Source organism: Dermatophagoides pteronyssinus, unplaced genomic scaffold, assembly GCF_027571235.1.
Source record: "Dermatophagoides pteronyssinus isolate colony J.1.1.1.1 unplaced genomic scaffold, Derpt_VIB-CSIC_2022.12 sq0004, whole genome shotgun sequence".
Classification (NCBI taxonomy): Eukaryota; Metazoa; Arthropoda; class Arachnida; order Sarcoptiformes; family Pyroglyphidae; genus Dermatophagoides; species Dermatophagoides pteronyssinus.
Window position 1 is genome coordinate 2,141,604 of NW_027461528.1, and position 23,840 is coordinate 2,165,443.

The 23,840-nt window shown below is 27.7% G+C and overlaps 5 protein-coding genes across 11 annotated transcripts; 2 read left to right on the forward strand and 3 right to left on the reverse strand.

Annotated features, from left to right (window-relative positions):
* Positions 1-22: 22 nt before the first annotated feature.
* On the reverse strand, positions 23-4,501 carry LOC113798562 (uncharacterized). Of its 2 annotated transcripts, none has more exons than XM_027349119.2 (3): positions 2,976-4,365; positions 883-2,907; positions 23-822 (listed from the first exon to the last, which is right to left on the reverse strand). In XM_027349119.2, the coding sequence occupies exons 1-3, from the start codon at positions 4,345-4,347 to the stop codon at positions 176-178; spliced, it is 4,044 nt and encodes a 1,347-aa protein (XP_027204920.2). In that variant the 5' UTR covers positions 4,348-4,365; the 3' UTR covers positions 23-175. The 2 variants fall into 2 exon arrangements, with proteins under 2 accessions (XP_027204920.2, XP_075675888.1); XM_075819773.1 differs by lacking the exon at positions 23-822 and having other exon boundaries at positions 1,001-1,115; positions 1,171-2,907; positions 2,976-4,501.
* Positions 4,502-5,665: 1,164 nt separating this feature from the next.
* Positions 5,666-8,431, reverse strand: LOC113798569 (uncharacterized). Of its 5 annotated transcripts, none has more exons than XR_012846165.1 (4): positions 8,220-8,431; positions 7,899-8,162; positions 6,059-6,342; positions 5,666-5,799 (listed from the first exon to the last, which is right to left on the reverse strand). XR_012846165.1 is itself a non-coding variant. In XM_075819814.1 (4 exons), the coding sequence occupies exons 1-4, from the start codon at positions 8,429-8,431 to the stop codon at positions 5,786-5,788; spliced, it is 597 nt and encodes a 198-aa protein (XP_075675929.1). In that variant the 3' UTR covers positions 5,666-5,785. The 5 variants fall into 5 exon arrangements, 3 of the variants coding, with proteins under 3 accessions (XP_075675929.1, XP_027204927.1, XP_027204928.1); XR_012846164.1 differs by having other exon boundaries at positions 6,059-6,345; XM_075819814.1 differs by having other exon boundaries at positions 6,236-6,342.
* A 132-nt stretch (positions 8,432-8,563) lies between these two features.
* On the forward strand, positions 8,564-9,306 carry LOC113798656 (uncharacterized). Of its 2 annotated transcripts, XM_075819815.1 has the most exons (3): positions 8,564-8,697; positions 8,811-8,973; positions 9,045-9,306. In XM_075819815.1, exons 1-3 carry the CDS (start codon positions 8,564-8,566, stop codon positions 9,216-9,218), a joined length of 471 nt encoding a protein of 156 aa, XP_075675930.1. In that variant the 3' UTR covers positions 9,219-9,306. The 2 variants fall into 2 exon arrangements, with proteins under 2 accessions (XP_075675930.1, XP_027205020.2); XM_027349219.2 differs by lacking the exon at positions 8,564-8,697 and having other exon boundaries at positions 8,727-8,973.
* Positions 9,270-11,435, reverse strand: LOC113798517 (uncharacterized). The gene is made up of 3 exons (XM_027349073.2): positions 10,615-11,435; positions 10,076-10,541; positions 9,270-10,007 (listed from the first exon to the last, which is right to left on the reverse strand). The coding sequence occupies exons 1-3, from the start codon at positions 11,361-11,363 to the stop codon at positions 9,300-9,302; spliced, it is 1,923 nt and encodes a 640-aa protein (XP_027204874.2). The 5' UTR covers positions 11,364-11,435; the 3' UTR covers positions 9,270-9,299.
* A 4,896-nt stretch (positions 11,436-16,331) lies between these two features.
* On the forward strand, positions 16,332-19,950 carry LOC113798554 (fatty acyl-CoA reductase 1-like). The gene is made up of 4 exons (XM_027349110.2): positions 16,332-17,315; positions 17,392-18,150; positions 19,195-19,530; positions 19,603-19,950. Exons 1-4 carry the CDS (start codon positions 16,477-16,479, stop codon positions 19,799-19,801), a joined length of 2,133 nt encoding a protein of 710 aa, XP_027204911.2. The 5' UTR covers positions 16,332-16,476; the 3' UTR covers positions 19,802-19,950.
* Positions 19,951-23,840: the final 3,890 nt, after the last annotated feature.

Consider the following 23,840-nt stretch of genomic DNA (forward strand, 5'->3'; position numbering starts at 1 on the left):
CCAGAAAACAGAACTGGCTGCATTTTTGATTTTACCGAAAAATTTACCAATATGTAATGCAAATTTATTTCCGAAAAGTATTCCAGAAAGTAAAATTTAAATTTCAAAAATCTATATTTGATTATTTGATATGTAGATTTTTATGCAACAAATGATTTTTTTTTAATTTTAAAAATTAATTTCTAAATTGCTTAATGGTAAATTGATGATCACATGTCAATCCAGGTATCATTATATTCAACGATTGTCTTTGATTTTGATGCGATTGTTGCAATTTCTCCATTCGTTCTCGATTATTAAAGTTGTTACGTTGATAATAAAGAATTGAGAATGCGATCGAATGATAGATGATCAAATTGATTATAGTACGTAATATACATTCATAAAAGTAATCATCGTGATTTATGTCCAATTTGTATAGAATCAAGGATATTTCACGTGGACCACAACGACCAAAACCATATTGTAATACAAGAGATGCTTCATTAAGATAACGAATCGGATTGAACTTGATAAATGGATAAAAAAATGGTATCGATTTTGCATACTCTGACAATATAACTATTATCGATATGAGAAATAAACTTGGCAATGATATACATAGATAGGTCAAATTCGAGCCAAAAAGAATTCCACAGATATAACCAAGACCTTGTGCGGCAATAGCCGTCAATAGATACACAAACAATAATGGATAAAATATTCCTGGTCGTACTGAATCAAAGATATCTGTAATATAATGATGTATGATTATAATGGGCAAAATGATGACCGCATGTGTCGACCAACGGACCAAATAAATCACACCCGTAGTATACCAACCTGATAAAATATAAATAATGATCAGAATTAGACTAGGATTTGGGGTAGATTTATACATACCATTTTGATATTCATTGATCATATTTTTTGATTCCAGATAATAAAGCAATGCACTAATACCGATTGGTAAGAACATCGATGTACTATAAATGAAATAACTATAACGATAACTAAGAATCAAATCCATTTTCATCCCTCTCGAATAATTACATGTATGAAGGAAATCCTCATCGAAACTAACACAACCCTTACGCTCAGCAATTTTTGGATTCAATAGTAAACGGTAATTTAAACTAAGGAGTAAACTAGATGCATAGAAAAACAATATTAATGGCCATAAATAATTACCATAACAATAATATTGTCGTTGAAAAAGAATGTTAATAGAATTCAACGAAAAACGTGTACGATTTATCGGAAATCCATTAGAGACCGATTGACAATCAATGAATAATTTTTTTCCTTCTTGGTCATCATTAAGAATTGTTTCATCGGTTGCCTGTACCAAGCGTTTAATCTGTTCATCTTGATGATTTCGACAAGAATATCGTATCAATTCTTCGAGGGGAAAAGCATCGTGATCATCAACAACAGAAGAAACTTGTCGAACAAATTCATTAATATTATCTGGTGTTCCAGAATAGATACAAACACCTCCGCGTGCTAGTAAATAAACATGATCAAACATTTTCAATATATCTATATTCGGTTGATGTATGGCTATTACAAGTGTTATTTTATGACGATGACTCATACTCCGTAAACATGATATAAGTATTTCAGCTGAATTAGAATCCAAACCACTTGTTGGTTCATCAATACAGATAAAATTTGGCATTCGTCTGGATGTTAATTCTAATGCTAATGCAAGACGTTTACGTTCACCACCGGAACATTTTGTCACTAATGTATCAGCCGTATAAAGTATGTTCAATTCATTTAATAAAGTCGTTGCTATTTTTTCATGATCAACATTGCTGTCATTAAGATTTTTCAATCGTGATGCAAAGATTAAACTTTGTTTAGCTGTTAAACCGGGCATAAGATGGCCAGAAATTTCTTGCGTTATAAAAGACGTTTGTATTGGTGTGTATTTGCTGAGATAAAATTGACTTTCCAAACTTAAACGTGTTTTATTCTGACCATTCAATACACGTAATAATGATGTTTTTCCTGCACCAGATGTACCCATCAATGCATTTATTGTACCAAAACGAAATTGTCCGTTAAGATTTCGTAGAATTAATTCTGATGAATCTGGTTGAATATTTTTTGTTGATTGCATTTTATACAGCGAATCCTTTGCAAACAAACTCAATGAGCGCCAGCCAATAATAATTTTATCTTGACAGAATTTTTGAAATTCAATTTCTTTTTCCGTTTTAATTCGTTGATGAGTGTTATTGTTCATATCAAGTGGGCATGACTGTTTTGTATCTGTATCTGTATCTGTATTTGTATCTGTTTCGAAATCAATCAATTTGCTTTGATATTCATCTGAACGTTTGAATAAATGATCAAATAAAGTAATGGATTTAAATTTTACAATGAAACAAATTGATGTCCATAATCGAAGTAAAATACTGATAATCAAGAATGGTATGATATTGATAAATATTCGTTCCGGATCGATATCATTGTCCAAAAAAACGGTTGATATCTGTGTGTTCGGATCACAACGATCCAGATAATAGAACGAATATAATAGGCCATGAGTAATGACATTACCTGCAAGTAATTTTGACAACAATCGATTAAATGATAGATAAAAATATTTATCAGGAAACAAATAACCATCATAACCGTTGATTATAAAATACAACACTGAACTTGCTGTTATTGGTGCAGGGATTGGTTGGCTAATTACACAGCTAATAAAATGTCCTATGGATTGTATATGAAATGCAAACAGAAAGAAAAAAAAAGCAAAATGTCCAAAACGATTCCAATTAAAATGTCCATTATCAACATAATTATGATTGGCTAAAAAATAAACCAACAATGTTGTCAATAAAGTCAATATGATCAATTCTAATAGACGTATCAATGTGATTGACCAATAAAACACATTTATGTTACACCAGCCTTTATTTTTTCCAAATATAAATTGATTGACATAAATTTGTAGTTGATTTAAAATATAATTTACTTACCATTACGATGTTCATTATCGATTATTTTCATCAATTCACTATATACAATCGAACTAAGTCCAATTAGTAGAAAACCAAAAAATGCAATTGCAAAACCTTGATAATGGAAATACATATCGACCATGAAACGAGAGTGAACTCTGTCTTGACATGTAAGATTCAACAAGTTTTGATTGGGGTCATCGAAAAGTGTACAAGTATCCGGCTCAACCATTCTTGGATCCAACAATGATGCGTGAAAATAAAATAGAATGATGAATACCATTATTGTAAAGATACGATTTTTAATTTGTTTGATGAAAATTAGTTGAAACATTCGAATCAATTGAAATAAAAAATCTTGAAAATTAAATGATTTATATCGGATTGAAAGACCATTATCGAGAAATTGCATACGATCGATTAAAGGTCGTAGGATTTCATTTTCGGTAGTAAAACATTTTGTAGCTAATTTACGTACATTATTATCATCGATATCTTTACAAGCGATACGCATAAATTCTTCAATCGGTGTTCGAAAATTATTATCATCAAATTCTAAATGTTCATCGATCATATTGTTACGTAGTAGCTTTGGTGATCCAGAATAGATACAAAAACCATTACGTGCAAGAATATAAATTTTATCGAATAAATTTATTATATCTGAATTTGGTGCATGAATAGATGCAAGAATTGTAAATCGATATTCTTTACTAAGATTATCGATAAGATTACGTAAACAACGAACCATAAGTAATGCAGCATGGCTATCTAAACCGGTTGTTGGTTCATCCAGAAACAAAAACGATGGCATTTTTAATGACATTAATTCTTGTGCAATTGCGATTCGTTTTTGTTCACCACCACTACATTGATCAAAACGACGTTTCAAAATCGCTTTATCCAATATAAGTTCGGAAAAAATCTTATCAATATGTTCATTTATTGAATATTGTTTTTGTCGCATTGAAATAGAATTTTTAAAACGAAATGCATAATATAATATTTCACCAACGGTCATAATACCGATAATTGTTTCATGTACATGTTGTTCAATAAATCGTATGATTGGTTTATAACCAATATTACTATAATATCGATTCAAATATAATTCACTATCATTACTAAGACCGGATCTTAATGTACCATTCAAACAATTCAATAATGTTGTTTTACCCGCACCACTTGGACCAAGAAAACCATTCAATGTATTGAATAAAAGATGACCATTTAAACGGCGTAAAATTGTTTTACCTTTACCGATACGACGTATACCAAATGGATATGCTTCATAACGAAGATTTCTCCATGCAATAGATACTTTTTCATCATCATATTCAACAGTTTGATTTATCGATGACATTTCATCAATTTCTGTTAATTCAATCATTTCTTTCAGATCAAAATTTTATTGGATAAAATTTTCTTTTCTTTTTTTTAATCTGATAATGGAGAGAAAAAACACACAGGGCAAAAAAAAAAAAGAAGTTAAATTTTGCGATCAACACACCAAACAACGACAAAAAAAATGAAATGATTTTCAACCAGTAATATGCAGCCAATTTATTGCTTTAGAATTTGAATTTTTGTTACTTTTTTTTCTTATTCGTTAACATTATTTTTGCCGTTATATGATGATCAATGAATATAAGACAGATAACAACAACCATAACAAAGTTATCTAAATTTATTTAATAATTTCTAAATTGTCCTTGAATACGATGAAAAAAAAGTCACATCAAATTATATTGATTTACTGATTTGGATAACTGTAAGTCGAACAATATTGATTACATTCATATTCTTTCTATCAAAATTTCATCTTTTTTTTTGCATTGTCAGCATTAAAAAAAAAGTAAAAGTTTACATCAAATGAATGATGGAAATTATCATGATTTAAAAGAAGAAGAGATTTAATTTTTATTTTTCCAAATCATAATTATATTTTCATTCTTTTGAAATTTCCGAAAAAAAAACAGAAATAGAATTGATGGCTACAAATTAACATTTTTAATTAATGAATTCAATGATTTTTTATATAACAATCAATACGTCATAACTTTTTGAATAAATTTCTAAAATAATTCATTGAAAAACAATAATATTCATCCAATCAAAATAAAAATTGTTTCATTGTAACTATTCAAAAAAAAAATCAATATCAAAAACAACGATGATGATCATCAAATCCAATGTTTCGAAATGATAAATGTTTTTATCTGCCTACATTTATCTGCGATTTTGATGTATTATAATGATAAAGAGATTTTTCTTGGAATCCGATATATGATAATAAGATTTTTTTATATTTTAACATTTGGGTAAAAAAACAAGTGCAAGAATTTTTTGTTTTATTCAAAGAAAAGTTTATTTTTTTTAATAAATGGGTAGGGGAATTTCATATTGTTTAACCCTTTCGATTCAATCATATAATAATTATTTTGAATAATAAAATTTGGCTGCAAGGAAAATTTAAACTAAAAAAGGGAGAAAAAAATTTGAGGGAAAAATTTTTTGATTAAAAAAAAAGAATTTTAGGATTGTGTCAATGTGTGCGCTAGCGAACTATCAAACGTCATCATTTGAATCCGTGTGATGGTATAAACGGGTTGATCAATACAAAATATGCAGAGAAAAATGTTAAATGAATGTTGCAATGGATGAATAATTATTATGGGTGAGATTGATTCAGATGATAAAGACAAATATGATGATGGTGTATTTTGTTTATTTTTTTTTCTTGAAAAATAATGACAATGATGATGGCCATTGATCATAATTTTCAATCACAACAAAAACACACACATGTTTAATGACGGTGATACATTTCAAAGATGATCGTCTGTTCAGAGAAAAAAAAGAAAACAATTAATTAAATGAAAAAACATTCATGAATTATAATAATTTGATCATAATTATAAAGAAATGGAAATATGAGTTGTTTAACAGGATTCTTTTTCTTTCAAGGCTAAATACAAAGCATTATTTTTTAAGAAAACAAAAAACAAAGAAAGGAATCAATTAAATGATAAAATAATCTGGTAAATATATTAGAAAAACAGAAAGGAAACAAAAAAAGTGCATGAATGAAAGAAAAATACCTCTTTCATCAAATAAAAAGAAATTTGAATTTTGAGAGACAGGCAAACGAAAATAAAAAATGTAATCAAATCAAATGAAAATAACATCCACAAAATACGAAAAAATATTTGATTTGACATTTTATGTTTTTGAATTGGTTAAATGATTTTTATTTTCGATTACGTTTCAATACACACCATAACGATCTGATAACGGTGACTTTGGAATCGGCGAACGTGATCGTGATCTTGATGGCGGTGTTCGTGGCCGACCACGAACAATCGGTGATGGTGAACGGCTTCGGCTTCTTTTTCATTTTTGTCAATGTTGGTTGGTTGATTGGTTGTTAAATCATTCGAATTCGATGATGATCATTGATTAGATGAAAGAAGATAAAATAAGATGATTATTATCAGATTATGATTATCATTTACAAATATCATTTTTTTTATCAATTGAAAATATCAAACTCAAACAATATAAAGTCACACCTATAAAATAAAATAAAATTTACGGACCTTAAAATCAGGTCAAAAGCTGGCTTGAAGACAAGCTGGAAAAATAAGAACTGACATAGATGAAAATATTCATTCGAACCTAATTTTTGATATTCTTTATTTTTTCAAAATAATAAGTTGATTGATGTTTACGGATGAGATCCATTCCCTAATCCTTTTTTTTAATGACCAGAAAAAAACCTAACTAACTAATCAATGATGACCAAATGAAAGATGGGGGATGCCTGCTCAGTTGAGCTGACGACTGATGCTGTTGCGGCTGAGTTGATAATGAATCAAGAAAGAAAAACTTGGTTGAGATGTAAAACCCAGAATTCTAGCTCCGAATATTCTCTTTTTTTTTTGGTGGTGTGTATTTTTTTTTAGTTGAAAATTTCATTATTAAAGATATAAAAATTATACATCCTCTAAATCGATCAAGTAGAATATTTTTGTTGTTTCAAAAGATGAGCTGAGCTGCTTTTTTTTTAGTTGCTGCTGTTGTCGATGTTGTTATAATTGCTGAATTTCTTTTTTTTTCTTCTATATTTCGAAAAAAAATCTTTAAAAAATTTTAAACTTCTAGCTGATGCTGTTGTTTGTTGTTATTGTTGCTCTTGTTGTTGGTCATATTATTTAACGAATAAAAAAGGGATGATGAAATGATTTCGAAAGAAAAAAAAACTGTGATGATTTCAATGATGATGATGATGATGTCTAAATGTTTTATATAATTCGATCATTCAGAAAATAAAACAAAATCGTTTTGATTTCATTTAATCACAATCATTTTGGCTGATTGTTGAAATTTGAATCGGTTGATTGTCTTTTCTTGTTTTTCAGTTGCATAATAATTATATAAATGTCGCTTTAGCTGTTTGTTGTTGCTGCTGCTGCTGTTGATTAACATGTTGTGTTTTGTTGGATTATCAAATCTGATCATTTTTTTACAAACACCATCATCATACCATCATCATAGTAAAATCATTGAATATATATCATTGATCATGATTAAATTCGCAATAAGCCAAACTTTTAGGCTTTTGTTTTCGTTTCTCATTTTTTTTCAAATTCCAAATTGAGGAATATCGAGAAAATGTGTTGTATGTGAAAAAAAATTCAAAAAATTAGCTCAACATCATTATCATCATTCATCATATATAAATGGTTATACACACCACCGTTGTTATATTTAAAAAATTCGGGCTCAAAATCATCGAATATATAAGATGAGCCATTGTCATGATACAACAAAATGTTGATCGATTTAGATTTAAATAATTTTCAACAGAACAAAGATGATCATCAATGTTGAATGGTAATAATTCTGTGACGAAAAAAAATCCATATATCCGTTACTTACCTTGAATAACCACGACCTCGATGAGCATAACGATCATCATAACGGCCACCAGCTGGACCATTAGGTCCTGGTGGACCACGATCAGGCATACCGCGCCCATATGGATCACCACGTGGTCGTCTTGGTGATCCATCACGTGGACCGCCAGGTCCTCCATAACCTCCACGTGGTCCGCCAGGTCCATCACGAATTCGAAAACCACGTTTTTCATGTCGAGATTTACCAGTGGATAATTCCACACGTACACGACGGCCACAAATCAATCTGAAAATTAATTTATGATTATGATCATAATGAAACAAAAACAAAATAATAACTTACTTTCCATCCAAAGCACGAACAGCATCACGTGCATCACGAGCATCCTGAAACATAACAAATGCAAAACCTGGTGGATTACGTGCAACCCAAACTTCACGTAATGGACCATAATAACCGAAAGCATCTTCAAGTTCATGTCTATTACCACTGTTACCTAATTCACCAACATAAACTTTACAATCCAATGGAACGGATTCACGACGTGCCATCATTTTTATATCGTTTTTAAATTTGTCAATTTTTATTTTGTTAAGATTTTATTTTGTTCCAAATAAAAAAACAACAAAACCGAATCGTTTTTATCTTGGAAGACAACAGTAATAAATCGTCAATATTCGAATCGAATGACAAAAGCAAGTTCGAAACGAGCGAAATATCAAAAAAAAAAAAAAAAAAAAGAACAAAAGCTGAGCACAACACACCGAACGATGAAAGCGTCCTCTTTCTTTTGCGGCACAAAATACCCTATTCATATAATGTAAGTTATTCGAATATCGAATTTTTTGCTAAATCGTGTATAAACACTAAATTTTTTGTTTTTTTTTGTTTTTGCTGAATTTGTTTTTTGTTTTTTGTTTGAAACGATCCAAGATTTACACACAAAAAAATGGAAGCTGTACGAAAATCATTACATTGTCTATCATCACCAGAATATATTCGTCAGGATATATTCTCGTTACTTGAACAAGAATTCAATCAATATGATCAAAATTTGATGGCAATCATTCAACGAGATCGATTGTTTATATTGACGGTATGAATTTTTTGTTTGTTTGTTTGTTAAATAAATAAGTTTTTGTTTATCACTTTTTTTTGATTAAATAGCTATTGAAAAATGTAAAATTATTCCAAGATCGATTGGATGAATTGAAATTACGATTACAACAATTACGACAACGATTAATACAATGTCAATCATGTTTTCAATTCGATAATCAAATTAGCCAATTGTGGATCGAAATTATCGAAAAACGTTCTTTATTAAATCTTTTAAAATAAATTGAAAATTTTATTTTTGTAAAAATTGTATTTTTAAAAATTTTTAAAAATTTAAAATTGAAATAAACTTATGATTTTTAGTTATTCATCATTACCAAATATTGTAATCAGTTTTTGACGAACATTTTTTACTAATATATCATACCATTTCCATGCTGTATGATCATTTATTGTACAATATTGAAGAATTTGTTCATTGGTTTTATTGATCATACATTGTTCATCAGGTTGTCGATTTGGTCGATAATGCATCAAAATTGATTCATCATATTCATCAAATGTAATACCTTCACAATTAAAATAAAAACCGGTACGATTTATACAACGAATTGGAAAATGATTATGTACTGCAGACACTTTATCAGTACGATGAAAACATTTAGTATTTTTACCATCTTGATATGGTTTTGCACGATATGTATGACGCATTATATGCATATATGATGGTATAATTTTTCCATTATGATAAATTTCTTCATACATTTCATAAACATATGAATGTTTATGTGCCAAATATCCTGCCTGTTTTTCATCAATCGAAGATCGTTTTTTAATTCGATTCAATACATCAAACCAATTTTGTAATTGTTTTTGTGGCATTAATATTTCATCTATATCAAATAATCCAATATAATCATGACGATAAATATTACGATAAAGGCAATCATTTAGTTCAAGCAATTCTTCTGCAAAAGATTTTCCATTTATTTGTTCATAATAATATTCATACATTGAATCAATGTTTGGTTGCTCACCAGGAAGTGTTAATCGTCGCCATTCAATTAGACCCTTTTTATTAAACAAAAAAAAAATAAAATAAATCAATTCAATAATAATCAATAAAAAAAATTTTTCACCTCTTTAGCATAATGTCGTAAAACACGATATACCGATTCGGTTGCATCAAGAATATAGAAATAGATTTTTGATGCTCCCAATAATCTGTTCATTTCAAGCCATTCAATTAATCGTACACTAAAATCATATGTTCGATAACGAAATGCATGTACACAAACACCGATTGTAAAATTTTGATTTTGATTCACATCATTTTGAATTAAATCACTGGTATCATTTCGATGTATAACACGTACAACATTTTCAACAGGTGTTTCACCAAGATCACAAGTCATTGGTTTTGATGTTAATGTTATTGCACGTGGAATAATTTGATTCAATGGTTCTGGTATTCTACAGGTTATAATTTGTGGTCCATAAATATTTGGTTGTATACCAAAATCCCAATATTTAGGCCAAATTGTAAACACTTCTGTTATGTTACCAATAACTGGTGCTTTTTGATCATCAAACCAAAGCAAACATCTGTATTATAAATTTAAAAAAATAAAAATAAAAATTTTAAAAACAAATCTTATATTTATCTTAATTTGCTTACCCAAATTTTAGTTTTTCAATAATAACCTGTTGATCACATGATGTTAGAATTTTTACTTCCGATCGACCAGAACGATCATCATAATATGCATTGTATATGTATATTGTGAATGGATCATATGCATCCAATGTAATATTCATATTCAAATCAATCAAAGGTGATTTAATTGTTTGCCAATAAATATTTGCCTGTTTAATTTCATGTATTGGTATCAATGAAATATTATCACAATATTGAATCATTGATAATTTTTGATTTAACCATTTTGTATTACTAAATGTTTGCCATTCATCAGTATATAATGCAGCTAAATTTGATTCTGATTCAATCAATGATAATGTTTTCAATTTATTCAATGATTTTCGTTTCGGTAAAATTGATTCAAGAATTCTATCAATTTTTAATTTTTCATCATAATGTTTATTTGAATCATTTGAATCAGTATGATTGAATTGTTTGATAATTGAAAAATTATTATTATTACTATCATTACAATACATAATAATATATGTTTCGAATATAATGATGAATAAAAATATTAATAAAAATAATTTCGTTGAATTTTTGATGATTTGTTTGAAAATAAAACAATCAAAACATTTTGGTGATTTACGATTGTAATGTTGATTAATATCAATGTTGACAGTATTATCATCATTCCCACCACCACCACCACCACCATCATCATCATCATCATCGATATTTTCATCCATCAATTTTAAATATTCTTCACTTGAAGATTGTTCCATGTTTTTTTTCTTCTTCTCGGAAATAGTAATAATTTGAATGATGAATCAGTGAAAAAAACAAACATGATAATAGAAAATTTGTTACAACTGATTTTTTAAAAAAAATCTCAAAATATCAAATGTCAGAATGTATTGCATTGCCATTTATTTATGATCATTTTTTAAAATCATTTGTTCATTACAAATTCATCAGTGAATTATCATTTGCTCTTTCAAATCAATCATCATTTTAGTAGATCATAAAATTTAGTTATGACCACGATAATCTTGTAACCATAGTGAGTATAATTATCATTACCAATTTTTTTTCGAATGTTTATAATGTTTTTAGTGTCAAATGATAGATGGCGAAACTTGGTTTATTTTTGGCAAAAAAAAAAAATACCTGTAATTTTATCATTTATCATTTCCAACAACAATTTTTGCCAACAACATTTCAATATTACTATTCTCTAACCAAGATTAAATTGAAATTTTTTTTTGTTATTGAAGTAGATCTACTATGTGTTCGAAGCATATGTTGGCACCGAAATGCGTTAAATTTCTTAACATATCAATAACGACGACGACGATGATGAAAAAAATTAACTTTTCTCTCCAAAAACAATAACGAAAAAATTGTTCCAAATAATTTTTTTTTGTTTCGGATAATAATTATCGGATACAATTTGCAATGTGAATATTGAAAAAATAACTAGTGAAGTAACTGTGTGTGTGATAATGATCATTACAGAAAAACTAACAACAATTTTTAGCATCTGTTAATCATTTTGATTGATTTATTTGGCAAAGAAAAGAAAAAAATTTTCTACAATCAAAATTCAAAATGTGTTAAGCTCATTCAATTAAAATCTAATAATAATAATAAAAGAAGAAGAAGAAAATTTGTTCAAAATCCAATCATTCAAAAATTTGAATAACGAAAAAAAAGATGATAATAATCCTTGTTCAATTCGATAATTTCAAATGGAAATTTTCTTTCTTTTCTTTTCTTTTTTTTTCGCAAATGATGAATGCATGAATTGAATGAATTAGGAAATTTGTTTTTTTTTCACACTTAATTGGATAGAAAGAAAGAAAGAAAGAATTTTTCAACAACAACAACAGCAAAACAATTTGTCGACAATCAAAAGTTTTTTGTTGGATCGATCGAGGACAATTCATCAATGATAACAACAACAACAACAACAGCGACGACATACAATCTTTTGGTTTGAGGTCGATGTTTTTATGTGTGTTTGTGTAGGCGTTTGGCCATTGTTATTGTAATTGTTTCGGTCATGATAATTCAATTCGTTTCAAAAATGATGATTTGATGATGATTTTCGATGCTCTGCATATGGCATTTTTGTTGTTGTAGACAACAACAAAAAAATCCTTGAATGATTTGATCTTGTTTGTGTTTGTTCTTCACAAGTGTTGTTGGCCAGTGTTTTTTTTTTTTTTTTTTTTTTTGTTGAAATGTTCCATTTCCATAAACATGATGTTGAAAAAAAAAGAAAGTTTGTTTAAAGAAAAAATTTAAATTTTTGATTGTTTATGGTTTTTCTTCTGAAAAATGACATCCAACAGTGAAACAAATTGGAAATTTCTTTTTTTTGTTTTGTTTTGTTTTGGTTTTTCATCATAGAAAAACAACGAACGGTTGAGGAATTGTCAATTGTGTTTTTGGGTATGAATTTTGTAAATTTTTTTTTCAACGAGAATATTCAATATTAATTGGAAATTTTAAAAGTAAAAGAAAGAGAGAAAAATTGCCTGAAAAAAGAAGAAGTAAAAAAACCAATTATGTAAGAAAATGACATGACATAATTGATTTTGCCAATGTGACATGCACATTGATTCGATTGATTGAAATTGTAAAAGAAGAAAAAAAAACTACAAAATTTCAATTTTTTTTCCATTCAAATGGAAAAAAACCATGAAATATCCATTGTTAAAGATTACGTTATTGCACTCATTCATTCATTCAATCATTCATCGATAGCCAATCGATAGATAACAATTCAATTAATTCAATTGTAAAAAAAAGGATTTTGTCTGACTGAAAAGAAATTATTCAAATTTGTGATGAATTTTTTCTTTCAAACAAGCTAAGGGATTGTATAAGGGATCAGATGACATTTTATCACCATCACCATTATCAGATAGAGTGAGAGAGAGAGAGAGAAAGTAATGACGTTGAAGATAATGATGATGACTGCGATGATGAATAAAATAATTGGTCATCGCTATCATATTACCAACTAGATAATGATGATGATGATCTAATGGTAAATTGCATAACCATAATCAAACAAAGCAAAAAAAACACACACACAGAAAAAAGAAAATCCTACCTATATTTCACTTGGGATTTTCTTATTCTCTCTCTCTCTATTTTCACCATTGATTTTCTCTACATAATTTTCTTATTCGGCTAAAGATTTTAACATTTTTTTTTGTTTGCTTCATCTCCCTTCAAAATACAAATCTTTTGTGTGGATGAATAGATAAATGTAACGGAAACAAAATGTGAAAAAAAGAGAGAGAAATTATGACTGAAAAAGGTATTGTTCAGTTGTTGATTATGAACAATATTCCCTTTAAGATTGAATGAACGAACGAACGAACGATGATAATTTAGATGTATAAATACAAACGACCTGATGGAAAAATTTTTAGCAGTGAAAAAAAGACAGACAGGTGACTTTTTTTACGGTTATTGGATTTTTTTTTTTGTGATAATTTTTTTTTTTTTTTGGTTCAATTTTACATCAGTGAAAATCAGTGTCAATCAAACAGTGTTTTTGTGTTCTGTTTTTCTTTTTGAAATTTTAGCATTTTTTTTTCTTGCAAATCAAAACGTAAGTTTATCGGTGAATGATTGAATGAAAAAAAACGTTCAAATTAAAGTTTTTGTTGTTGCTGAAAATGTCATGAAACAAATCGAAAAGATTTGATTGAAACTTGTAGATTTTATTTGGAAGAAAATAATTCTCGGATATTCATTAATCGCGAATGTTTTGTAAACTTGGTAACAAATCAGTTTCGGTATTTTCTTTTCTTTTGTGATACCGAGTTTTGTTTTGTTTGTTTTGTCTGACCAAAACAAAAAAGAAAAACCTAAATTCCAATGATGAAAAAAAATTAAGAGTATTTTCATTTCTCTCGATTTTTGTTGTTGTTTTGTTGAATGTCCATAAGAATGTCTATTTTTGTGTAAATAACCGTTTGTTTTACCTGTGCATATATATATAGTGAGAAGAGAAACTAGTTTTATTGTTTTTTTCTTTCTTTTAAAATTTGTTTTTCGTAAAACTACAACCATAAATCATCATAATGTGTATATAAAAAAAATTCGGTTATTTTTGGTATCACCAAGATGAAATAACAATAGATGATTGTCTGAAAAATGGCTATTTTTCTTCATTGGTCATTCCAAAAAATGAAGTTTGAATGTAAAGTTATTTCAAGTGAAAGTGAAAAGATGAGAAATGGTTATGGTAAAATTTTCTTCATATTTCCCCGTTCCTAAAACAGGTAACAAATCTATTTCGGTAGTACAAATTTGAATTCATCAACAAACAAGCATAATAATGATGATGATCGATGATAATTTAACAATGGCCAAACAAAAACATTTTCATCTTGGAAATCATCATCAATCGATGTTGTTCCACGAATAACAATAGAAAAAAATTTCCTATTTGATCATCGATCGTGGTTATGATTGAGTTCAATGTTTTTTTTTTTTTTTGCTTGTTTGTTTTGTTCGTGTTCGAATTTTCGAATGTTTTGTATGTTCGATTGTTTTTTTTTGTGTTGACTATCGATTGTTGCTGACAATAATCGATAACAATTGTTTATTATCGTCCATCGTGGCTTCCGGTTTTATTTTGCAATGATAATTTCTTCTTGAATTTCTCATTTTCTATTTAAATATTGTATCACTGTGTTATAGACACATCATTAAACATCATAATCATCTTTATTTAAGTTTTGAATTGAATTTTGGTTTTGAATGTGTAAATGCCCGTTGGCCAGTGAAAAAGAAAATATTCATATACGAAAAGTGTAAGTTTACTTTTAATATCCGGAATCATAATTCATAATGAAAGTGTATGATGAAAAAAATAGTAATTCCGGTAAGTTGAAACTTTTTCTTGAAATTGAAAAGAAAAAAAAATAAAAATAACAATTCAAAACAAAACATACTGACCAGATATATTGATTTGTCAATAATATTTATGAGCAAAAAAACAAACAAATATTTTTTGAAAAAATAAATTCCAATTTCAAGATCAAACATACCGGTACGTTTCCTTTTGCCGAAAAAATGAAAATATCCCGGTAAAAAAAAATTGATTTCCCATTACCATAAATAAATGCTAATGACGGTTCTTTTTTAGTCAAACACCGACAAAATAGATTTTAGCATGAATTTGAAAAAAAAATTTAATTTTGATCAGAATTTTTTCTTTCAATCAAAGATGAAAATAAAACAAAATGAAATCTTCTTCTTTTTTTTTTTTGCTGATTCGGTTCGAATTTATTATTCGATTCTATTTCCACTCTTATACATCATAATTCGATTCTATTTCTACAGATGCAGAATTGAATTTCCACAAATGTTTTCGGCAAATTTTATTCCAAAATAAATCTTATCAAATCAAATTTTGAATTAGCAGCAAAAGTGGCAAACCGAATGTGTGTGTGTGTGAAAAAAAAACTTAACGAGAGTAAATCTTATATATATATTTTTGAGAAAAAAATATGTTACAATTGAATTTGGTTGATTCAAGAAGAAGAAGAAGAAAAAATTGTTCCGGGAAATATTAAGGGAAAAAAATTTCCAATGAAATCATCATTTTGTTTCGAACAAAATGAGTGCAAAAATTTAGATTAATTGTCATCATAAGGGTTGAAAATTTGTTTGATTTGACTTGAATATTAGAAAATTTTCTTGAGTTGAAAAAAAAATTTATGCAAAATGCATTAAACGCACATTTTTTTTTTCTCACAAATTCCCTCAATCTTTTTATTTTTACTCGTTAATTTGACATTTGTAATTTTAATTTTTCTGCTTTTAAATTTATATTCTAATTCATTCAGCAAAATATAAAAAAAAGAAATGACGCCAAATAATTATTCAAATGATAAACAACAGAATGAAAATGTAATAAATTTTTTACATTCATCATTATCAGCATCAACATCAACATCGACATCATCATCTGATACAATCATGTTAAATTCGCTGAAAAATGATTTAATCCGATCAACAAATAATCAAAATGATGATGATAATGATAATGATAATGATGATTTCAAAGAACCAGCAACAACAATTACATCTGAATCTGGTATCGATGATGATTATGAATCAACATCATCATCATCATCTGAACAATGTCCAACAAAATATTTGCCTACATTGGAAGAATTTTATGATGGTCAATCTATTTTTATTACAGGTGGTACTGGATTTGTTGGTAAAGTTTTGATTGAAAAATTACTTTATGAATTTCCAACATTGAATAAAATTTATATTATGTTACGGCCAAAATCTGGTCAATTAATACGTCGACGATTGGATGAATTAACCGAATGTCAAGTATTCGAACGTATACGTCGACAATATCCAGAAAGATTACAAAAACTTTATGCCGTTAGTGGTGATATTCGTTATCCTGGATTGGGTATCAATCCAATCGATTTACAAACAATTCGAGATAATGTTTCAATTATTTTTCATTCAGCTGCAACGATTCGTTTTGATGAACCATTAAAATATGCTCTATTAATCAATACATTGGGTACAAAACGTGTTGTACAATTGGCAAAAAAATTGAAAAATCTTCGATCATTTGTACATGTTTCCACTGCATATTGTACGGTAAATAAACAAAAAATTGATGAATGTGTTTATTTTGAACCAATATCACCGGATAAAATACTTGAAATGGCCGAGTAAGTTTGATTCAAATATTTGTTTTTCATTGATTAAAAAAAACGAAAATTTTAATATCAATTTTCTTCTATATAGTTGGATGAATGATGATACTATGAATCGATTATCTGAAACATTATATCGTGGTCGACCATGTTCATATCATTATACAAAATCATTGGCTGAACATTTATTAGCCGAAGAAGTGGCAAATGGTTGTTTTTATCCATCAACTACCACATCCAATACAACTATAGATGATGATGATAATATTGAATCAAATGATATTATATGGCGACCATTTCCAGCCGCAATTGTTCGACCATCAATTATAACACCATCATTGAATGAACCATTTCCCGGTTGGGTAGATAATTATAATGGATTTACTGGATTTTTAGTCGTAAGCGGTAAAGGTATTCTACGTTCAATGAATGTACAGAAAGAATATCAATGTGATCTAATACCGGTGGATGTGGTCATTAATACATGTATACTATCATCATGGTATGTTGCTGTTCATCATTATAAACATTCAAAATTTCCACCAACATTAACGACAACCGCAACAACAACAACAACGTCAACAACTACAAATAATCGTAAATGTTTGGATAATAATGAAATATTTGTCGTAAATTGTGTGACTGGTTCACACAATCCGGTCACATGGAATCAATTACGAGATATTTCAATGCCATTAATGTGCCGTTATCCATCGATGGAAATGTTTCGTGTACCGAATGTTCGATTTCATCGTTCGAAAATGTTGAACCAAATCAATGTATATCTTGAACATACGATACCGGCATTTGTTGTCGATTTTCTTTTCAAATTTATGGGTTTTACACCGATGTAAGTCTGAATTCTATTTTTTTACTGCAAATCAATCAGCGCAATTTTGTTTTACTCGTTTGTGGTCTATATTATTATTCAGACAAAACAAACAAAAAATGGGAAAATTTTGAACAAATTCTGTTTCCTTTTTTTCTGGATGTTTTTAACAAAATTAATTTTAAAACATCACTCAAATGAACACAAAACAAATTCAATCTTTTCAAGAACAAATAGAAACTATTTCTGCCTAGTTTTGTTTTGCAATTGTTTTATTAGCCAAGATGAAATTACCACCATTCTTTTTTCATTCTCTGAAAACAAACAAACATTGGAACATTATCATCTTATTGGCCGAATAAATCCTCAAAAAAAGGGGAAAGCCTTTTATAATCTACATACAGACTTTAATAATAATGAAAATTCTAGCCAAACAAAGAAACTAAGTGTTAGTTATGATGATGATAATGATGAACTCAAATGAATGCAATGAAGTTTTTTTCTTCTGAATACAATTCTCGAATTTTGACAAAAAAAAATTCTTTTACAAATGAATTTTCATTTCATTCATTTATTTGTTTAGTAAATGAGCAAAAGAGAATTAATTTCATTGTTTGAATTGCTAAGAAAAAAAACATCGCATCTCCATTAAACTACTATTCAATTGACATTATTTTGTACCGGTATTTGAAATTACCGTTATTGTTTTTATTCGGTATTCGATTTAATGTCTATTCGGGTTTCGATCTAGATTCAATATCATTTTATAGTCCTCCTTTTTTTCCCATTTCATGATGATCATTGAGAAACAAATTAATATCATTTTAATGAAAATTTCAGACAATAAATGTTTTTATTATGCTTAGATTAGATCAAATAATGTTTGTTTCGTTTTTTTTTAAATTTTTAAATTAGAATTTTCCCATGTTGTCATCTTTGATTATTTTGGCAATGATTTTTCATGATTAGAATTTAGAATGTTGAATTTAATTTTCTTTTTTCTTTTTTTCATTTGATTGAATTTAATTGAATTTTACTGTTTTTTTTCTTTCTCTTTATATTCAGATTGGATCAAGTTTATCAAAAAGTTCATCGTGTTACGGATGCATTAGAATTTTTTACAACAAATGAATGGACATATACTGGTAATAATATGTTACGTTTATTAGAAGCAGCTGAAGATGTTTATCGTAATCAACGTAAAAATGATGAAAATTTATATGGAAAAAAACAACAAAAACAATCGACAATGATGATGAATAATGTATCGGAAAGATTTCCGATCGATATGCGAAAATTAAATTGGCCAGATTATTTTCATGATTATATATTGGGCGTACGAAGATTTCTATTGAAAGAAGATCCAGCCACTATACCACGTGCACAGAATCAATTATTCTTGTATGTTATTTAATTTAATTTATTTTTAACATTGAAAACCTAACCTAATTTTTCTTTTTAAAACAAATCTAGAATCTATACTGGTACAATGATGGCTAAAATTCTATTCACCGGAACCGTATGCTATCAGCTTGCCTATCCACAATCACTAGTACGACAATCATTAAAAATGCTAAACACTAAGACAAATAATCAATATCTAACATCAAACAATATTTTATCCACGATTCAATCATTGTTTTCCATACCAATGTTGTCAACAAATAAATGAACAAAAATAGACAAAAACACTTTTTCCACACTTACACTTAATCAATCAATCAATCAATCAAACCAACAATCATCTAGTCGACAAACAACAGTTTTGTTTTCTTTTCTATCAAAGATTCAAAACGAAATTCTTGTGACAAAAAACAATAAGTCAATGAAAAAAGCGAAGAAATTTCTTTATAAACTAACAAAAAAAAAAAAAAAAAGAAAAAAAAAAAAAAAAAAAAAAATGAAAATGGATCGTCTCTCTCTCACATATATTCTGTCAACGTTTCAGAAATTCTATTTACTTTTTTCATTTTGAATTTTCAAAGAAATTTTCTTACATTTTCTTTGGCTGTCATCAACTTACCCAGTTAACAAAAAAGTTAAACATTTGAACAAAAAAAAAAAACAAAATTGTCATTTTTCTTTTGGATTCTTGATTTGAATTGATTTTATTTTTTTCACTCGTACCTCTTATTTTACACTGCATGTTATTATTTTCTCTTTTTTAAATTATTCAATTTTTTTCATTTATTTGAAAATTTAGCTTATTTTTTTTTCTCGAAACGAAACAAAATAAAAAAAAGAATTTCAATTCGCCTCTTTTTTTTCTATTCATTTTGGTCATTGTTTGGTGTTCTTTTTGTCTGGTTCTTGATTTATAAAATCGGTTTTTGTTTTTCGTCAAAGATATTTTTATTTATTCATTTCATTTACAAAGTCTGGTAATGTTTTGTTTATGTTTTTTGTTTGGTTTGGTTTTCCATACGGTATTCCAAAAAAAAAAAAAAAAAAAAAAATATTACCGTGTTTGCTGAATACACGCCAATGATTTTTGGCATTTTCATTGCGATATTTATCATTGGATGCTATCTTTCGGTGTGTGTGTGTGTGTGTGTGTGTGTGTGTGTAAATAAAATGCAAACACATTTTTCATCATGATGTAATCGTGTTAACCCAACAACAACCGACCAAAATTCCATACTAAAATTACACTCAACCAAAAAATTTGCTCTTCTCTTTGGATCATCATCATTTTGAATTCTTAATTTGTATTTTCTGGTTTTATTATTATTTTTTTTTTCGTTGGAATTCCAGAACATCGGTGATGGGTGTTTCAATTTTCATTTTCTTTCTCGGTTTTTTTTTCGTTTCACAGAATTCTTATTCGTTTTCGCCAAACAATCATTGGGCAAAGCTGAAAATACAGAATTAGATTATGAAGAATAGAAGAAAACATGTGCGAGAAATGTTGAGCAACAACCTGAATTAAGATGAACAAATTTGTAACAATGGAAAAAAATACATGCTGAAATAAAATAAACATCAACGAATCGACGTGACAATAATTAACTTTTAATTCTTTTCGCAAATATCAAGAGACTTTCTTTCATATTCTTCAAAAAAAAAAAAATGAATAAAAAAGTTACTGTCATTCAGCAAAAGACAACTTGAACATCATCGATTCATTCAAAATAAATTTTCAAGCTCATCATCATCATTATTTTGGAATTGGAAAAATTCAACTTGTTATAACTTTATTATTCTTTGTTTGTTTCTAATGATGATGATGATGATTTTCCAATCAGATAAATTCAATTATAACCATCATATTTAAAAATCACTGAATTTATGTTATTTGATTGACAATTTGTTTGTCAAAATGTTTTTTTGTTGTTGTTATATGAAATTATCATTCGCTTATTTAATTAAACATTCAATGACAAGGCTGTGAAATTACTTGATTTTTGTTTGTTTGTTTGTTTTTCTTCCCTTTGCCAAACAAACAAAATTATTTTATTTTTGACTTGATGCCTGTTAAAAAAATTAGGAATCCAGATAAGGTATTTTTGTTGATATTTAAATGGCAACATTAATGATAATAAATATTTTTTAACAAACGTAGTTTCTGTTATCATTATTTTTGACTTTGTTTTTGTTTTTCGTATCTTGTTGATAAGCCTATTATTTGTTTCATTAATTTATTTCATTCAAAAAGGTGTGTGCGTGGGCAAATGGTGGTGGTGATTGTAGGTGTATTGATTGAAACCATAAGAATATCTTATCGATGTTTATAAGCTTCTTCATTCTGCTTTTCTTTTTCATTTCTTTTCTTTCTTTTGTTGTTTTTGTTGTTTTCAATATTTATTCATTGAAAAAAAAAACAATTCTATTATCGTATTTCTATGTTATCTTTTCAAAAACATTCATTTGATTTTTGGATTTTGTTTTTCACATTCAAATTGTTTTTTTTTTTTTTTTTTTTTTTTTTTTTTTTTTTTTTTTGTTAATGTCTTGACTGTTTAAGAATATATTCTTTGTTTTTTCCCCGTTATAGTTAGAATGTGATTTGGAAACGTTTCGGGTATCCAATCATCAAATGTGAATATTAAAAATTATCATTCAAATTCACCACCATAATTCCTACCATATCATTTATTACAAACATTTTTTTTTTGTAAACAAAAATTCTTAAAAATAGAAAATTTGTCCATGTTTTTTTCCCTTATTGATTGATCATTTTTTTTCATTTACAATTCACATTATTTTTTTTTTCTCTGTATTCTTTTCCATGAAACTAAAATTGAAACTTTTTTCCTCCGAATCCTCTTCGATCATTTTGATATTTGTTGTTGATGATGTGACACATGGATGTAAGTGGAAATAACATTCTTTCATTTCTTCATCAAAATGATTAGCCGCAAAAAAAATAGAAGAAGAATGAGAAATGGGAGAGAGAGAGAGAGAGAGAAAAAGATAAAACTTTTATTTTATCTCAAAAATAACTAACTATAGATATCTTTTCTGTTTGTTTGATTGTGGTTAATGTTGGTCATTGTTTGATTGACTGAATGTTTATTTTTTCTTTGATCTTTGGCATTTTTTTTTCTCACTCGTTTCACTTTTTTCGAACAAAATTGACGGATTCAATTTGATGATTATTTTATTATTGTTTTGTTTTCTCTACATTCTTGAAGTGAACAAACTTTGTTATATCAATATAATAATCGATTTTGGAAAAAAATTACAATAATATTCTTGTCTTAAACTTGTTGATAGATGGCGTCACAAGTTTCATTTTTTTCCCCACTTTTCGATTTTTACATCAGAAAAGTTTTTACTGTGAAAAAATTTTGGTTTTCTTTGGAAAATATTCTACGAGATTAGCCAGAATCGATTAGGTTGGAAATTTTTGTTGCAAAAAAAAAATATTCAGTCAATATTCGTTCCATTAAAGTTTTTGTTGTGGTTGTAGTTGTTCCATTTGTGTTTCAAATTCAATCTGATTCGGTTCGATTATTTTGGATCGGTGCTAATTATAATTTATCATAGTTCAAATATTTATCCATTATTATTATTCGATATTATCAATAGAATTGGCCATTGAAGCGTTAAGAAAATGCTATTATCATTCCATCATCATCATCATCAATTATTTTTCATTGATGCAATTCAAATTGATTCAAAAAAAAACACAGAAAACAACAACATTGCCAGATAACTAAATATTTTATTCATTGGATTCTTGAATTTTTTTTTTTTGTAATTTATAATTTGCACAATAGATTCCTAACCACAGATAATCAAAAATGATAAAATTATTATTATTCATATTAAGTATTTATTGCAATTTCATTTTTTTGTTGCTCAAATTTTACTTATCATTCATCGGGCCATATTAATTTCATAAGAATGAAATGAAATTTCATTTTTTTTCCCCTGTTTGTTTTACGTGGAAATTATGGAACAAAAGTCATTTTCGTTATAACGAACGAACAAACGTGAAAAAAGTAGAAACTAAAACTATAAAAATTTCAATGATGATGATGATGATTATCATCATTATCATCAACTCTAATGAGAATAATAATAATAATAATGAAATTTACCCAGAAGGTCCATTAATTTGGCCAGTTTTTTTCCCTGTTTGTTTGCCTTTTCCCCAATGATGATGATGATAGAAATAAGAATCCAGAACCCAAAAAAAAATTCAGTATATTTATCATCAATTTGATTATTTCAATCTTTTGCTTGTTGATGATGATAAGAATTCT

What these genes read in the sequence shown, in the direction of transcription:
- LOC113798562 (XM_027349119.2), bottom strand. Translation starts at nt 4,347, where the DNA reads ATGATTGAATTAACAGAAATTGATGAAATGTCATCGATAAATCAAACT. An exon ending in CGATAATGAACATCGTAATG is followed by an intron (nt 2,908 to 2,975) that starts GTAAGTAAATTA and finishes GAAAAAATAAAG; the next exon opens with GCTGGTGTAACATAAATGTG. An exon ending in GATCAATGAATATCAAAATG is followed by an intron (nt 823 to 882) that starts GTATGTATAAAT and finishes ATATTTTATCAG; the next exon opens with GTTGGTATACTACGGGTGTG.
- LOC113798569 (XM_027349126.2), bottom strand. Translation starts at nt 8,431, where the DNA reads ATGATGGCACGTCGTGAATCCGTTCCATTGGATTGTAAAGTTTATGTT. An exon ending in GTTCGTGCTTTGGATGGAAA is followed by an intron (nt 8,163 to 8,219) that starts GTAAGTTATTAT and finishes ATTAATTTTCAG; the next exon opens with ATTGATTTGTGGCCGTCGTG. An exon ending in CGAGGTCGTGGTTATTCAAG is followed by an intron (nt 6,346 to 7,898) that starts GTAAGTAACGGA and finishes AAAATGAAAAAG; the next exon opens with AAGCCGAAGCCGTTCACCAT.
- LOC113798656 (XM_075819815.1), top strand. Translation starts at nt 8,564, where the DNA reads ATGACAAAAGCAAGTTCGAAACGAGCGAAATATCAAAAAAAAAAAAAA. An exon ending in AAATACCCTATTCATATAAT is followed by an intron (nt 8,698 to 8,810) that starts GTAAGTTATTCG and finishes AAACGATCCAAG; the next exon opens with ATTTACACACAAAAAAATGG. An exon ending in ATCGATTGTTTATATTGACG is followed by an intron (nt 8,974 to 9,044) that starts GTATGAATTTTT and finishes TTGATTAAATAG; the next exon opens with CTATTGAAAAATGTAAAATT.
- LOC113798517 (XM_027349073.2), bottom strand. Translation starts at nt 11,363, where the DNA reads ATGGAACAATCTTCAAGTGAAGAATATTTAAAATTGATGGATGAAAAT. An exon ending in ATTGAAAAACTAAAATTTGG is followed by an intron (nt 10,542 to 10,614) that starts GTAAGCAAATTA and finishes TTTATAATACAG; the next exon opens with ATGTTTGCTTTGGTTTGATG. An exon ending in TACGACATTATGCTAAAGAG is followed by an intron (nt 10,008 to 10,075) that starts GTGAAAAATTTT and finishes TTTAATAAAAAG; the next exon opens with GGTCTAATTGAATGGCGACG.
- LOC113798554 (XM_027349110.2), top strand. Translation starts at nt 16,477, where the DNA reads ATGACGCCAAATAATTATTCAAATGATAAACAACAGAATGAAAATGTA. An exon ending in AAAATACTTGAAATGGCCGA is followed by an intron (nt 17,316 to 17,391) that starts GTAAGTTTGATT and finishes TCTTCTATATAG; the next exon opens with TTGGATGAATGATGATACTA. An exon ending in TTTATGGGTTTTACACCGAT is followed by an intron (nt 18,151 to 19,194) that starts GTAAGTCTGAAT and finishes CTTTATATTCAG; the next exon opens with ATTGGATCAAGTTTATCAAA.